Source organism: Meriones unguiculatus, chromosome 6 (assembly GCF_030254825.1).
Source record: "Meriones unguiculatus strain TT.TT164.6M chromosome 6, Bangor_MerUng_6.1, whole genome shotgun sequence".
NCBI lineage: Eukaryota > Metazoa > Chordata > Mammalia > Rodentia > Muridae > Meriones > Meriones unguiculatus.
In genome coordinates this window covers 38,085,974-38,099,710 of record NC_083354.1, presented here as the reverse complement: position 1 = coordinate 38,099,710, position 13,737 = coordinate 38,085,974, and the positions used below count along the sequence as shown (strand labels likewise).

Here is a 13,737-nt window from a genome sequence, read left to right as displayed (position 1 = left end):
AGCAAGAGCTTTAACCTGATGCACCACCTCCCTGGCCCCAGGTAAAACTTTATTCTTGCACGTTAAATGTTGAAAGAAGGCTTGAAATAGGGGTTGACATCACTGCAGTAGAGAGTGATATAGCTGGGCTCTAAGCAGAGCATGCAGTTATAAGCCAGTGTGCAGAGTGAGAGGCTAGACATCAGGCCTAGGGATGTCTAGCTAAAGTGGCACGTAACCCAGGCTAGCCTCTTTTTTTTGTGGTGATCTTCCTGCTTCAGCCTCTGGCCTTTAGCAATTACAAGCTAGAGCCACCACATCAGCTCATAACCAACTGTAATGGCCAAACTGGAGCTCCAGGTGAGAAGATGAGAAGAGGCCTTTAAAGCCTGGCGAAGGAATGATTCTGCCAGTAACACAATTTAACTATCTTATCAAAATAGAATGGGGTGGACATGGCAGAACACACCTTTCACCTCAGCACTTTGGAGGCAGAGGCAGGCAGATCTCTGTGAGTTCAAGGCCAGGCTGTTCTACAGAGAGAGTTTCAGGACACAGCCAGAACAACACAACAGAGACCCTGTCTATAGAACCAAAACAATAACAGCAACAGACTATAATAAGTTGAGGGACAGTCGGTACTACTTGAGACCCGTTTTTATTTATTTATTTATTTAAAAAATAACAGCTTCATTTAGAATATTTGTTTCTTTGCCGCCCCCCCTCCCAGACAGGGTTTCTCTGTTTAGCCTTGGCTGTCCTGGAACTTACTCTGTAGACCAGGCTGGCCTCGAACTCAGAGCTCCACCTTCCTCTGCCTCCTGAGTGCTGGGATTAAAGGGGTTCACCAGCACCCCCCCGCATATTTGTTGCTTTGTATATTACATGCAGATAGCATACATTTGTGTGTAGATGTTCGTGTGTGTATTTGTGTGTGAGTGCCCACGTGTGTGCCATGGTGTGCATGCGGAGGACAGAGGACAACGTCAGGTGTCTGTCCTTGCTTCTGCCTTGTTTGAAGCAGTGTGTCTGCTGTTTCACCTGTGCTAAGCCAGGCTAACCGGCCACAGATTTCCAGGGATTCTTCCGTCTTCACCTCTCATCTCATTTTAGAAGTGCTTGGCTGTGTGGGTTCGGAGATTCTCCCACTACAGTGTGTGTGTGTGTGTCCCGTCCCATCCCCGTGCGTGGGTTACCAGCTCCCCACCCCACCCCACTTCCAAAGCCAGCCCCCCAGCCCAGCCTTCAGGCTAATTCTCTAGAGCGCTGCAGGCCAGCCACGGACACACAGTGAGACGCTGTCTCAAAAATAAATAAGTATGTAAATAAATAAGAGAAAAGTAAGAAAGAAATGAACAAAATTGGGATTTAAGGATATGGCCCAACGGTAGAGTACTTGCCTGGAATTAATGGGGACCCGTCACTCACCCACAGCAGTGCAAAAATAAAGAAAATAAACAGATAAACAAAACGAGACTAAAATAAATGAATTTTTTTACTGATTACAACTCGCTAAGGCTGGAAAAATCTTCTGTGTATTTAAATCAACCACACGTAACCCAGAGGCGGTGGCACGTGACTGTAATTCCGGCCCTCAGGAGGCAGTAGGCAGATGAGGAGTTGCCAGAAGGAAGCGGTACTGCTCTCCCCACTAAAATTCAGGGCAGCCTGAGGCTGGCAGTTCAAAATAACTTCGCCATAGCTGAGTCACACTCAGGAGTCCTCAGTCACCTAGCACAACGCTTCCCCAACTTTAGCTTGCACTAAAACTCGGAGCCGGGTCCTGTCCTAGTGCTCCAGGGCTTCTGGGCTGGGACCACAGTCTGTATTTTCCAGGTCTGAGTGGCCTGGCCTGTGGACCACAGCTTGTGAGTGTCAGACACTGCTAGGGAGGGTTTAAGGGGCTCGGCTTCTACTGCTAGGAGTACTGAGAACTAGCTCTTTCCCTCTTCCCTGCTCAGTTCCCTTGGGCAGCCGGGCCAGCCGGAAGGCCCCTGTGGATGGCCAGCCCCTGAGCTTTACCGAGGCTGATTCAGGGGCTCCGCCATTCCCCTTGCACACGCAGATGCTGGAAATGCTTAGAAGAAAGCTGCTGAGGGGTCACGTGGCCCGGAGAGGCTGTGTCTCCCCCCCCCCCTCCGAGCCCCGAACCGCGGGGCGGGGCGTAGCTGCGGGCGGGTCCTCCCGGGGCCGGTCCAGCCGGAGGGTCCTCAGTCCCTCTGGAGGTGGAGCGGCTGAGCAGAGCGCCCGCCGCCGAGCGGAGAGATCCCATCGGGGCGCCGTCATGCTCCGGGGCCCGCTGTGCTCGCTGCTCCTGCTGCTGGCGCCGCAGCTGCTGGACGCTGCGCACGGCGACCGTGTAAGTGTTCGGTGCCACCGCGCGGGGACGCTGCGCCGCTGGGAAGCGGGCGGAGGCCGAGGACAGGCGCTGCTCGGCCGGGCGGGGACCCGGGGGACCCCCGATCGCCCCTCGGAGGAGGCCGGCCGCCGAGGCGCAGGCAGCGGCGCGGCCTCCCGTAGTGGGCGGGCCGGCCGGGCGGGGCGCGCGTCCTTCCTGGTTGCCGGTTGCGTGTGTGTTCCGCTGCGGCGGTCCGGTGCGCGCGGACCTGCTTCCCGGTTTGTGCAACGCGGTCGGAGACTAGCCGAGGTGCGCCTGCATCTTTCCAGCTTCGGTTTCTGGGGAGAGGGACGCCAGGCTGCCCGGGGCTGCGAGAGGGCTCCCCGGGCTGCGGCGTGGGGCGCGATCCTTGCGGAATTTGGGCTTCACGGGGCGCTCCGGAAGCGGGGAAGAATGGGGTCAGAAGAAGCTCCTGCAGCGGGGTCACGGGAATATTTGCTTTCAGAGACAACTCCCTCTTAAAACCTACTGTTCGCTTCTCGCCAGCCACCTGCTGGCTCTTTTAGTTTGGGGTGTTCATCACCTTGCCAGGAGCCTTTCCTCTTTTAGGGTTTGGCGGTGCAGTGGAGGGTAGGGAGAGCCGGGCGAGGTCTGGGGGAGGGCAGGGGCTGAGGCGCGTTGGACGTGCTCCTGGAGGTCCGCTCCGAACCTGCGAAGGGGACAGGGGCGTGGTAGAACAATGGCTCCTGCTTCTTTGCACTTTGAGCGAATCAGCTTGGGGCCCTCCACTTGGACTGAGTCGGGGTAAGTTCAAGTAGATGTTCGTAGACTTTGAGCCTTACAACTTGTAAAAATTACGCTCTCGGTCAGAAGCACACGTTTACCTGAGGCCAGAGTTGAAACCTGTTTAAGTTTTTGGAAAACAGTGGCCGAAAATACTTTCATTTGAGGAAAAGGTTGTTGCAGATTGAGCGCCCGCCGCTCCGTGAGAGTTTGACATCCTTGAGAACCAGTGTGCAGAGGATCACGGGAACAGGTAGGGTGCAGGGCAGAAAGGCGCCTATAACGCCTTCAGAATGGCTATGGGCAAGAAGAGATAAGGATTTATGGAGGTCACCAGCCTGTAAGTGATTAGGTAATAGGTGCCAGATGCCCTGTGAGAGGCCCATGCAGAAGCTGCTATGCTATCTTCTTGGGACTTTTTTTTTTCTTCTTTCCCTGAGGCAGGATTTCTCTGTGTAGTAGCCCTGGCTGTCTTGGAATCAATTTGTAGACCAGGCTGGCCTCGAACTCACAGATATCTGCCTGCCCCTGCCCCCAAGTGTTGGGATTAGAGGCCTGGCTTCCTGGGGAGTTCTTAGGTGTGCGGATAGCCCTCTGGAGCATTTAGGTTAGAGCAGATGACTAGTTTTCTGTTGTTTTTCTGTTTGATTTGTAACATTAACTCTTAAACTTTCAGCCCTAGGTTAAACATTAAAATATATACTTTATTTTTTGTTTTTGTTTTTTCAAGACAGGGTTTTGCTTTGTAGCCCTGGCTGTCCTGGAACTCACTCTGTAGACCAGGTTGGCCTAGAACTCAGAGATCGGCGTACCTCTGCGAGTGCTGGGCTTAAAGGCGTGTATCATAAAATGTGTACTTTCTTAAGAAGCCACAAACCAGTTGCCCATGAACAAGCGATATACTTGTATGAAGAAATGTCTCACAGTTTTTGCATAGAGTTGTTTGTTTTGTTTTTAATGACAGGGTCTCATGAAGCCCAGGCTGGCCTCAAACTTGGCATGTAGTCAAACATAACTTTGAACTTCTGATAACTCCTGCCTTTACCTCCCAGATGCTGGGAGTCCAGGTGTGTGCCACCATGCCCTGTTTACCTGGGGCTGGAGGTGGAGCCGGAGCTTTGTTTGCGCTAGGCCCTCTACCATCTGAGCTCCGGAAGTCAGATGTCCGTGCTGACATTTGCAGTCTGCAGTCAACTCACGTTTCGGTGGTCTTTGAAGAACTCCGGTGTGTACTCACTGGAGGAGTGAGAATGGAAAGGCAATCTTTCCGTTGTTACGAAGATAATTTTGACTCAGTGAGAGATTTGGCCCCATGCTACACGCTGGCAACTGATAATTTAGAATAGTGTTTTTCCTATTATCAAAAAAAGAAAACAGATGCCGGGCGTGGTGGCACACATTTGTGATCCCAGCACTCTGGGAGGCAGAGGCGAGTGGATCTCTGTAAACTGGAGGCCAGTCTGGTCTACAGAGTGAGTTCTAGAACAGCCAGGGCTACACAGAAAAACCCTGTCAGAAAGAAAGAAAGAAAGAAAGAAAGAAAGAAAGAAAGAGAGAGAGAGAGAGAGAGTGAAGGAAGAGAGAGTGAAGGAAGAGAAAAGAACATTCATGCCCATTGTGGGGAACCTTTAGCCACATGAAACACCATTGAGACAATGGAAACTGAGGCTGGCCTTAGGATGCCTGCCTAGCTCGCATGAAGCCTTGGGTTCCAGAGACAGATAAAACAATTGCCATGGTTGAACATGCCTGTAATCTCAGCACCTGTTAGGTAGAGGCAGGAGGATTGGAAGTTCAGTCCTTGGGCACATTGTGAACTCAAGGCCAGTTTGGACCACATGAGACCTGTCACGAAAGGGGGAGAGAGAGAGAGAGACCTGCCCATCATGCCTCATGCCATGATTGCAGTGTGTTTTGATGATAAAGTCTGGCACCTAAGTGGTGTTTGTGTGGCTTGGATTTCCGGCAGGTTGGAGTTGTGTGCATGTTCTGTGGGTTTTGGCTGACTGGGGATGAAAATGCTCTCTAATGATCCCACAAAGCTGATGCCAGTTCCTGGTTGCAGGCGGAGCTGACCTGGAAGTCTCTCATTGGCTACTGTCCTTTATCAGGAAGTCACTTGCCTCCCAAAGTCCACCTGCACTGAGTTGGGGACTCTTCATGAGCTGAGAGAATGGCACTCTTCAGGCAGCTGTCCCTGGGTTCCAAGGCTGCCCTGGCTGCAGCCACTGTCTTCGTGTCCTTGATCCTCTCCCGCTCCTTTCTGGCTAAGACCCTTGAGCTCCAGGCCTGGCGCTGGCTGTTCCGCCTGCAGCTGGTCCTGTTTGTCAACTCGCTCATGCTCATTGGTTCCTTGTACATCTGGCGGAGCACAGTCAGCAGCCTCAGCCATTCCCCCGCTGTGGAATCTACCTGTTTCCGGCTCTGGAAGCTGGTTGTCGTGGCATTTCTGGCCCTGGCACATTCCAGTTTCTTCACCATGCTCTTCTTGGTGGCCGAGGAACCCCATGTGTTCTCCTTAGCAGCCTTCTCCTGCCTGGGTGCCTATATCCTCATGCTTTTCTTCCTCTGTATCTTGAATGCCATGGAGCAGGCCTACCAGTTCTTAGCCTGGCGCAGTGGTAGGGTGGCGGGCAGCGTCGACAAGACGAGGCACCTGGTGCTCAGGCCTGCCCTGGCCGTGGCGGTGACGGCTGTGCTCAGTACCGTTGGCCTTCTGAACGCTGCCCAGCCCCCAGTGGTGAAAACCGTGGAGGTGCCCATCCAGCGGCTGCCCCCCTCTCTGAATAACCTCAAGGTCGTGCTCCTGTCGGACATTCACCTGGGGCCCACCGTGGGCAGGACCAAGATGGAGATGTTTGTGAGGATGGTGAACACGCTGGCCCCAGACATCACCGTGATCGTGGGCGACCTCTCCGACTCCGAAGCCTCCGTCCTGCAGACGGCAGTCGCTCCTTTGGGGAGGCTCCATTCCCGTCTCGGCACCTACTTCGTCACAGGCAATCACGAGTACTACACATCGGACGTCAGCAACTGGTTCGCACTGCTGGAATCCTTGCACGTCCGGCCCCTGCATAATGAGAACGTGAAGATTTCTGCCCCCGGGGACCCGGACGGTGTGGGTAGTGATAAAGAATGGGTCTGCCTGGCGGGTGTGGACGACATAGAAGCAGACATCCTTCACTACTCTGGGCACGGCATGGACCTTGACAAGGCCCTGGAGGGCTGTGGCCCAGATGATGCCACCATCTTACTGGCTCATCAGCCTCTGGCTGCCAAGAGAGCCCTCCAGGCTCGGCCGGATATAAACTTGATCCTTTCCGGGCACACGCATGCAGGGCAGATCTTTCCCTGGAATGTCGGGGCCTATCTCCTCAACCCTTTCTTTGCTGGACTCTACCAAGTAGGCCAGGCTACGTTTGTGTACGTCAGCCCGGGTACAGCCTACTACGGGATCCCCATGAGGCTGGGGAGCAGGGCGGAAATCACAGAACTCATCCTGTGGCGGGCTCCCTAGGCCTGCCCTGGTGACCCCACCCCGCCCCGCCCTGCCCTGCCCTGTCCTTGCCCATCACTCTCGTCCATCTCCTGCTCTGGCCGAGCCCTGCCAGCACCCTTTGGCTGCAGCCTGCTGGGAATCAGTGATTTGCAGCTGGGCTGCTTGGCAAGTTCAGGCCGGTTTAACTCTTCGGAGAATCAATTGCTTTTTGATGATATACCTCTGGGTATCATCAGATTCACATTTGCTTTCCAGCTGCTGTAGAGAGGGGCCCTTTTGCAGAGGGTTGGGTGGCTGGAAAGGACAGGTCTTCTCAGATACAGGGAGGGGCAGGAGCATTGTCTCCTGTGGCTTTAACCCTGGTTAGGGCTTCTTTGGTGGGTTCTGGAATCACTTGATCTAGAGACAGTTGGTCTGGGCCTGGGCCTTGTTGAGAGGCCAAGCGAGATGGGCGCCTCCCTCTGCCTTTTCTCCTTGGTTCAGTCAAGGTCACCTTTATTAAGGACATCCACAAAGCCCACCATCGGGACATGGGCCCTTCCGGTCATGCTGATTACCTGGCTGGACAGGGATGGCTGGAGAAGAAAGCGTGGGCACTGTGGTATGTGATGACTGCCATCTCTTAAGGATCTTGGCAGCTCCGAATCCCCGGTTCTGTGAAGTCTTTGGGTGAGGTATTTAAGGACAGGCTGCTTCTATGTTTGGGGGTTAAGAAAAGGACACTGGACGGGATGAGGTGTGCTCGAAGGTACCGTGACAAATACTTGTCTAGGAGGTTCCCAGCTTTGGGTTCCAACTGAGCATGAGAAAACAAGAGTATATGTAAGGGAGAGAGAAAGAGAGGGTGAGAGACTGTCTTACCTGCTTGGGGACATTCTACTCCATCTACCTTGGCCTCTGGCCACAGAAGCATAGGATCGTTCATAGGGAAGACAAAACAATGCCTGCACGTTTCTTGGTTTAGTCTTTGCCAAGGGCGAGAGAGACTTTGCCCTTTGCAGGGCAGAAAACTGAGCACTGAGATGTGTTCAGGACCATCCGGGTAGCTTTGACTCTGAGAGTCCTCTGGAAGGACATGCAGATGCTCTCTCTTTGGAGAGGGACGTCCTGCTGCTGATGAGAGAAGGTTGCTGTCCCCCTAGGTTCCCGGAGATGGCTGTGATTCTTACATCTACCTCAAGGCTGCTTTGCTGGGAGAAAGCTGAGCCTGTATCCCACACTCAGCATGTCGTGTAACGTTAGTGTGCTAATCAGTGCGTTGAAACCTGCAAAGGGACGCTGCCAGGCCCGGGAGCCTAGAGACTGACCTGGGGACCGTCGGCGGGTAGCATGCTGCCCTGCCAACAGAGCCCAGGCATCCACGTGACGCCAGCCAAGAGCCACCTTCCTGTTGCATGCCTGAATTTCCTATGCACCTTCTGCTTCATAGGTGGCGCTTCTTCATCGTCTTGTCCTTCCTTTGCGGTGGCGTCCAGGGGTGCAGGAGATTACACTCATTCGTTGTCTCCCTGCCAGGTAGTAGCAGTTGGCCAAACAGCCCCGGATAAATAATAAATAAAAAGTAATTTCAAAATGCACGCCTGTACCTCCCAGCGCTCAGTAGGTAGACATAGGAAAACTAGGAGTTCAAAGCTACTGGTGAGTTTGAGGCCATCCTGGGCTACATGAGACCCTGTCTTGGAAAGAAAAGAGAAAGAGAGAGAGAAATAGCTTTGCCTTGATGCTGTGGCGGTGCCGCTCCCTCCCACCCTGCACAAGGTTTCAGTGCCCTGGGAGAGATTTTGTGAAGAGCTGTGATTTGGTGGTGGGATTTAGGAGAGGCCAAGGCCTCAGCACCTAGCTCTCTAAGACCCTTCTGGGCACCGTCCCCACCTGCCACCCCTCCAGCCTCTCAGGAGGCCACTTTCCGCAGTGTTCTCCCCCCTGGTGATTTCACCCCTTTTGGGGTCACCACTGCCCTTTCTTAGCTTTGGATTTCACCAGACAGTTGATACCTTTTCACTCCAACCTCCCGGGGAGCTCTCCCGTCCAGCTTCTGTTATTTTTACTAGTTCCTTGATTGCTGGATGCCGGGCCTGTGTCACCACAGCGGGCTCCTTCGTCCGCCACGAAGCTCTGCTTCACCAAAGGCTTTTCTGTTAGCAGGAAGGTGTTGGGTTGCCGCCCACGGGGAGAGAACTTGCCTTGCAAGTGTGAGGCCCGGGTTCAATGTCAGGGCTGGGCAGTGAAGCGGCTCAGTGGCCGGCACTCACTCCTACCAGCTTCCGTCCCGGGAAACCACAGTGGAAGGAGAATGCTGACTCCACAGTTATCCTCTGACCTCCACATACGTGCTGCCACGTGTGTGCCCACACTTAGACACAGGCCACAGAGTGCACACACAATAATATAGATAAAATCATTTTCTAAAGAGATGAGCCTGCCTGCTCTCCTGAAAGTCTTTTATTATTCTTTTTTTTGCTTTTGGTTTTTTGGTTTTTCTTTTCCAGAAAGGGTTCCTCTGTGTAGCCTTGGCTGTCCTGGATTCACTTTGTAGACCAGGCTGGGCCTCAAACTCACAGAAATCCTCCTGCCTCTGCGTCCCTGAGTGCTGGGAATACAGGCGTGCGCCACTGCTTCCGGCTAATGTCTTGTATTCTAATAAAAAGGAAATGGTGATTCTGTGTTCCATTAGCTTTCTCTCTCCTCCTGAGAGAGACTGTTTCTTCACGCCTTCCGGGCCATCCAGCACATTGGCACCTGGGTGTTCCTGAAATTCCCTTCTTCCTCCCGTTTTGACGGGGTATCCCTAAGGTCGGCCAGCTGCTCTGGGATGCAAGCTCTTCTGCTCTCAAACCCCGAGCTCTTGGGGCCCCAGGTGTGTGCCACTGCGCGCATCCCTGCAGTCAGCTTCGTTTCTGTGGCTCTGGTTGTAACCGTGCCCACCGTCCTTTCCGAAGTCAGTTGTTGGGGTGTAGCCAGAGGTTTGGCAGCTGGGTTGTCGCCAAATATCTGTTTTGCTTATTCTTTGTGCAATTTTTTTTTTCTGGTCCCAATTTTATTGATCTCTGCTCTTTCTGTTGGTTGGTTTCGTTTGTTTTTGGGGGGACAGCGTCTCAGTATGTAACCCTGGCTGGCCTGGAACTCACCAAGTAGACCAGGCTGGCCTAAAACTCTGAGAGATCTGTCTACCTCTGCCTTCCCAGTTCTTTTTCTAATTTCTTGAGGAATTTTCTTTTTGTTTAAGTCAAAGTCTGAAAAGGTTCTACATAGTGTGTGTGTTCTACGTCTCTTTTAAGTCTGTTATATTCCTCTTACACATGCATAAAAAAACAAAGAAAAATAATCGAGGACATCTTTATTTATTTATTTATTTGTTTTTTTGGCTGTCCTGGACTCATGGAGATCCACCTGCCTCTGTCTCACTGAGTACTAGGACTATAGGCCTGTGCCACCACGTCCAGCTTTAATGTATATTTTAAAATTAGTTTGTACATGTGTGTTCCTCATGTGTCTTCCTTGCGTGCGTGTATGTGTGTGTGCACGTGTGTGTGTGTGTACATGTGTATATATAGTCCTAATATGGGGGTCAGGAGCTGGTTCTTCTCTCCCTGTGGGTCTCTGGGATCAAAGTCATATAGTGCTGATCGCTGCCAAGTGCCTTTATTCAGCTTTTTCTTTTTAGATTTATTTTTATTTTTAATCTTGTAGGTCTGTGTGCCTTCATGGGGGTGTGTACAGACGAGTGCAGATGTCTGGCGAAGCCAAAGGCTTGGAGCTGGATTACCTGATGGGGGCCACTGATCCATCAAGCTTCCTCTTCTTCCTTCTCCAGCTTCCTTTTGTTTTGTTTTTTCCCTTTTAGATTTTTTTGAGACAGGGTTTGTCTGAGAAACAGCGCTGGCTATCCTGGAACTCTCTCTCTAGACCAACCAGGCTGGCCTTGAGTTCACAGAGCTCCGCCTATCTCTGTGTATCCCGAGTGCTGGGATACTTTTTTTTTTTTTCTTTTTCCTGAAATAAAGGGACAGGGTTAAGCTGATCACTGGCCAGGAGTGCAGGAGGATTAGGAAACAGACCTAAAGTGCTCATCACTCTCTTCGTTCTCTGCTTTGCTATCCTCTGCCTCTCCCGTGGCAGCGTCCGCTTTCTAGCCAGTCTTACAAGACACATAGACATGAGCAAGATTAATAAGCACGGGTGTGGGCTAGAGCAGGTATCCACAAATCTTCCCTAGGGGTATTGATTGCTTCCGTGGACCTCAGTTACTTTGCTTCGCAGGCCTATGGAAGGGAGGTCCTGGCCACAGCAGCCACTGGGCATCCTTCTGGTCATCTGAAATCACTCTTGGCTTTCGCTTTGCTGTGTGACCTTAAGGGACTACAGAGGCCTTAGGTGTGTGAAGGCCTCCCGCTTTCCCCTCCCCTCACCGCCATAGCCCTGGTTTGCTAGTAGAACAGGCTGGGCTTCACCCTGGAGCTAAGGTGCCCCAGCCAGGAGCTCCACAGAGCCCTGCAGTCAAGTGACAGGTCTCAGTGAGTGTGAGTGGAGACCCGATGGATTGGAACCTCCAGTTTCCTCCCAAGAGACCTGGAGGCCAAGGTCCTGATCACTTTGTTCATAATGACCCTTAACCTGTGATGTCACCAAGCTGCTTTTACTCTTTGTTCAAGTCCAGGAACGTGCACAAGGGATGCAGATATATTTATTTTTAGCACTGAGGACTAGAACTCTTGGGCAGATGTTCAAGTGACCCATTGATGGCTGTACTGTGTTATGGTTAATGCTTTGTTTTATTTTTTTAAGATGCTTATAACTGAAAAAAAAAAAAAATCACACCAGTCAGTGTTAGACTCCTGAAGAGTACACTCAGTCTAAGGGTGTTTTTTGTGTGCACTGCCTTTTTTTTTTTTTTAAACCTCCAGTATTTTATGCGTTATGTATATAGTGGGGGTGGGGACTACAGGGGCCTGAACCTCCCATAGGGCTTTGCTTGAAATTGCGTTTTGTTTTGTGTTCCTGTGGCTGTACACTTTGTAACCACTGATGCTACCACAACCTGCAAGTGTGAAATAAAGATTTATCTCTTCAGGATGCCGTTTCCGTGTCCATTCACTCAGATGGGGTTGACCGCACACTGGGCAAATTTGAGGGATTTTTTTTTAATTGCTAGAAGCTAATTTCTCCTTTTCCTCTTTTGCTTTTTGAAACCTCCCTCCTCTTCTTTTCCTTTTCTCTTCTCTCCTTTTTCCTTCTGCCTCCTCTTTTAGAGGAGTTTATTACTATTATTTATTAATTTATTTGCGTGTGTGTGTGTGTGTGTGTGTGTGTGTGTGTGTGTGTGCTATGTGAGTTTACGTACACTGTGTGTGTGCAAAAGGTCCTCCAGAGCTGGAGTTCCAGGCAGTTGTGAGCTGGGAACTGAACTGGGGCCTCTGAATGAGCCACTGAATGTTCTCTTTACCCCTGAGCCACCCCCACCCTCCTTCTCTGCCTCCTGCCTCGAATGTTCTGATAACCTTGTATGTGCCACAGCTCAGGAAGTCCAGAGGGAGTTGGACGCTTTGGTTGGGTCTTCTTGGGTCCTCCAGCAGTGAGAGCGACTGCTTTGGAGCCATGAGGTGGGTTTTCCCTGTTCACCTTCGCAGTGAAGGTTAGGAGTGACCATCTGTCCTCTGTATTTTCCACCTCCACTGCTGGCCTCGCTGTTCTTTGAGAATCACTCCTTTCCCCTGGTTCATATACCATGTTGTTGTTCGTGTATTGGGTGAGCAGGGCAGTCAGTGGATGTCCTGTGAGCTACTTTTCTGATTGCTATGACAGAATGGCTGACAGAGCTCACTTTTTCAAAATTATTACATTTATCTGTGTGCGTATGTATGTATGTGCATGTGTGTACACATGCTACAGAGCACATGGGGAGATGACAGGGCAACTTTTGGAAGTCAGTTCTTTCCACCACATGAGCCCTGGGGATCAAGCTCACGTTGCCAGGCTTGGTGGCAAGTGTGTTTACCTTCTGTGCCATCTCCCCACCGGCCCTATTTTGGTTCACAGTCGAAAGAGAGGCAGTCCTGGTGGTGGTGGGGAGCATGATGAGGTACGGTCATGCTGAGTAAGCAATCAGGAAGCAGAGAGGAAACAGGAAGTAGAACTGACCTATAAATCCTCAAGAGCTGCCCGTCAGTGACATGGCCCCTAGCAAGGGTCCACCTGCTAAATGTTCCCCAACCTTCCCAAACAGCGTCATCACCTGGGGACCAGGGGTTTGGAGATTAATTAAGTTCTGAAACTTTCACTGGATCCACAAAAGGCCTCGTACGTGGTGAGGGTCCTGCTGGCTGTTGGGGAAACCCGGCAAACTAATGGTAGGTGTACTCTCTACTTCTGGGATCCACTGTGTGGAGGGCTTGGGCTTCCTGAGAGTGACAAGGGAGAGCAGTGGCCTGCAGCCTTTCGTAGTGTAAGTGGCTTCGGCTTCACGACAGTATTCCTAAGTCCCGCTGTCGAGGGCCTGCTGTGCTAGCGGTCGCACTGTAGGTCCTTCCTTCAGGGGCTCCACTCACCCCTCCCTTGAACCGGTGTGTCAGGAAACTGGCTCAAAGCTGGGAACTGGAAAAAGGCATCTCATCTTCCCAGTGGCAGACATCAGCCCTCCTGTCTCACTGCGTGGGGACGCTGCCATTTCCAGGCCTAGGCTCACTACTGAGGATTGTGCCCTTCCGCTTTTGATGTTTGCAGCGGGCCCCGTTGACGGTGACAGGATCTCCTCGCCATGTCCCCACGGGGCCCAGTGTCATGACCACCTTGTCGCTCACCTCCTGAGGACACAGCCCACTGTGAGGCGTCTGAGGTTACCAAAGCCCTCCCCGCTGAGGCATTCCTTACTGAAGGTACATCCTCAGGGCCTGCTGGAGCATGGTTTATGTGGTCAGACAGTGGGTTCTCTCGTGTCCATCTTTACATTGCTCCCTCCCTGAACATAGGCACGCCTGCCATCTTCCCTCCCTTCCTGCAGGCTAGTGTCATGCTTGTGTCCAAGAAACCATTCCATGAGCTTAGGGATTAGAGCCCAGACCAAGGTATGAGTCAGGGTAGGAAGCCCACACCAGTGTCCTCTCCCAGGATACCGTGCCCTTTGCCCCCTCTAGATTCATTC

At 52.1% G+C, this 13,737-nt stretch overlaps 2 protein-coding genes across 3 annotated transcripts in view; both read left to right on the top strand.

Annotated features, from left to right (window-relative positions):
• The first annotated feature begins 2,136 nt into the window (after positions 1 to 2,136).
• Glb1 (galactosidase beta 1) overlaps positions 2,137 to 13,737 on the top strand; it is a 70,241-nt gene continuing 58,640 nt past the window's right edge. Inside the window, exon 1 of the mRNA XM_021635764.2 lies at positions 2,137 to 2,338. Within this exon, the coding sequence (XP_021491439.2) occupies positions 2,264 to 2,338 (75 nt within the window). The 5' untranslated portion in view covers positions 2,137 to 2,263. The remainder of the gene's footprint in view (positions 2,339 to 13,737) is intronic.
• Positions 2,476 to 11,672, top strand: Tmppe (transmembrane protein with metallophosphoesterase domain). Of its 2 annotated transcripts, none has more exons than XM_021635765.2 (2): positions 2,476 to 2,626; positions 5,166 to 11,672. In XM_021635765.2, the coding sequence occupies exon 2, from the start codon at positions 5,274 to 5,276 to the stop codon at positions 6,615 to 6,617; it is 1,344 nt and encodes a 447-aa protein (XP_021491440.1). In that variant the 5' UTR covers positions 2,476 to 2,626; positions 5,166 to 5,273; the 3' UTR covers positions 6,618 to 11,672. The 2 variants fall into 2 exon arrangements, with proteins under 2 accessions (XP_021491440.1, XP_060241097.1); XM_060385114.1 differs by lacking the exon at positions 2,476 to 2,626 and adding an exon at positions 2,650 to 3,121.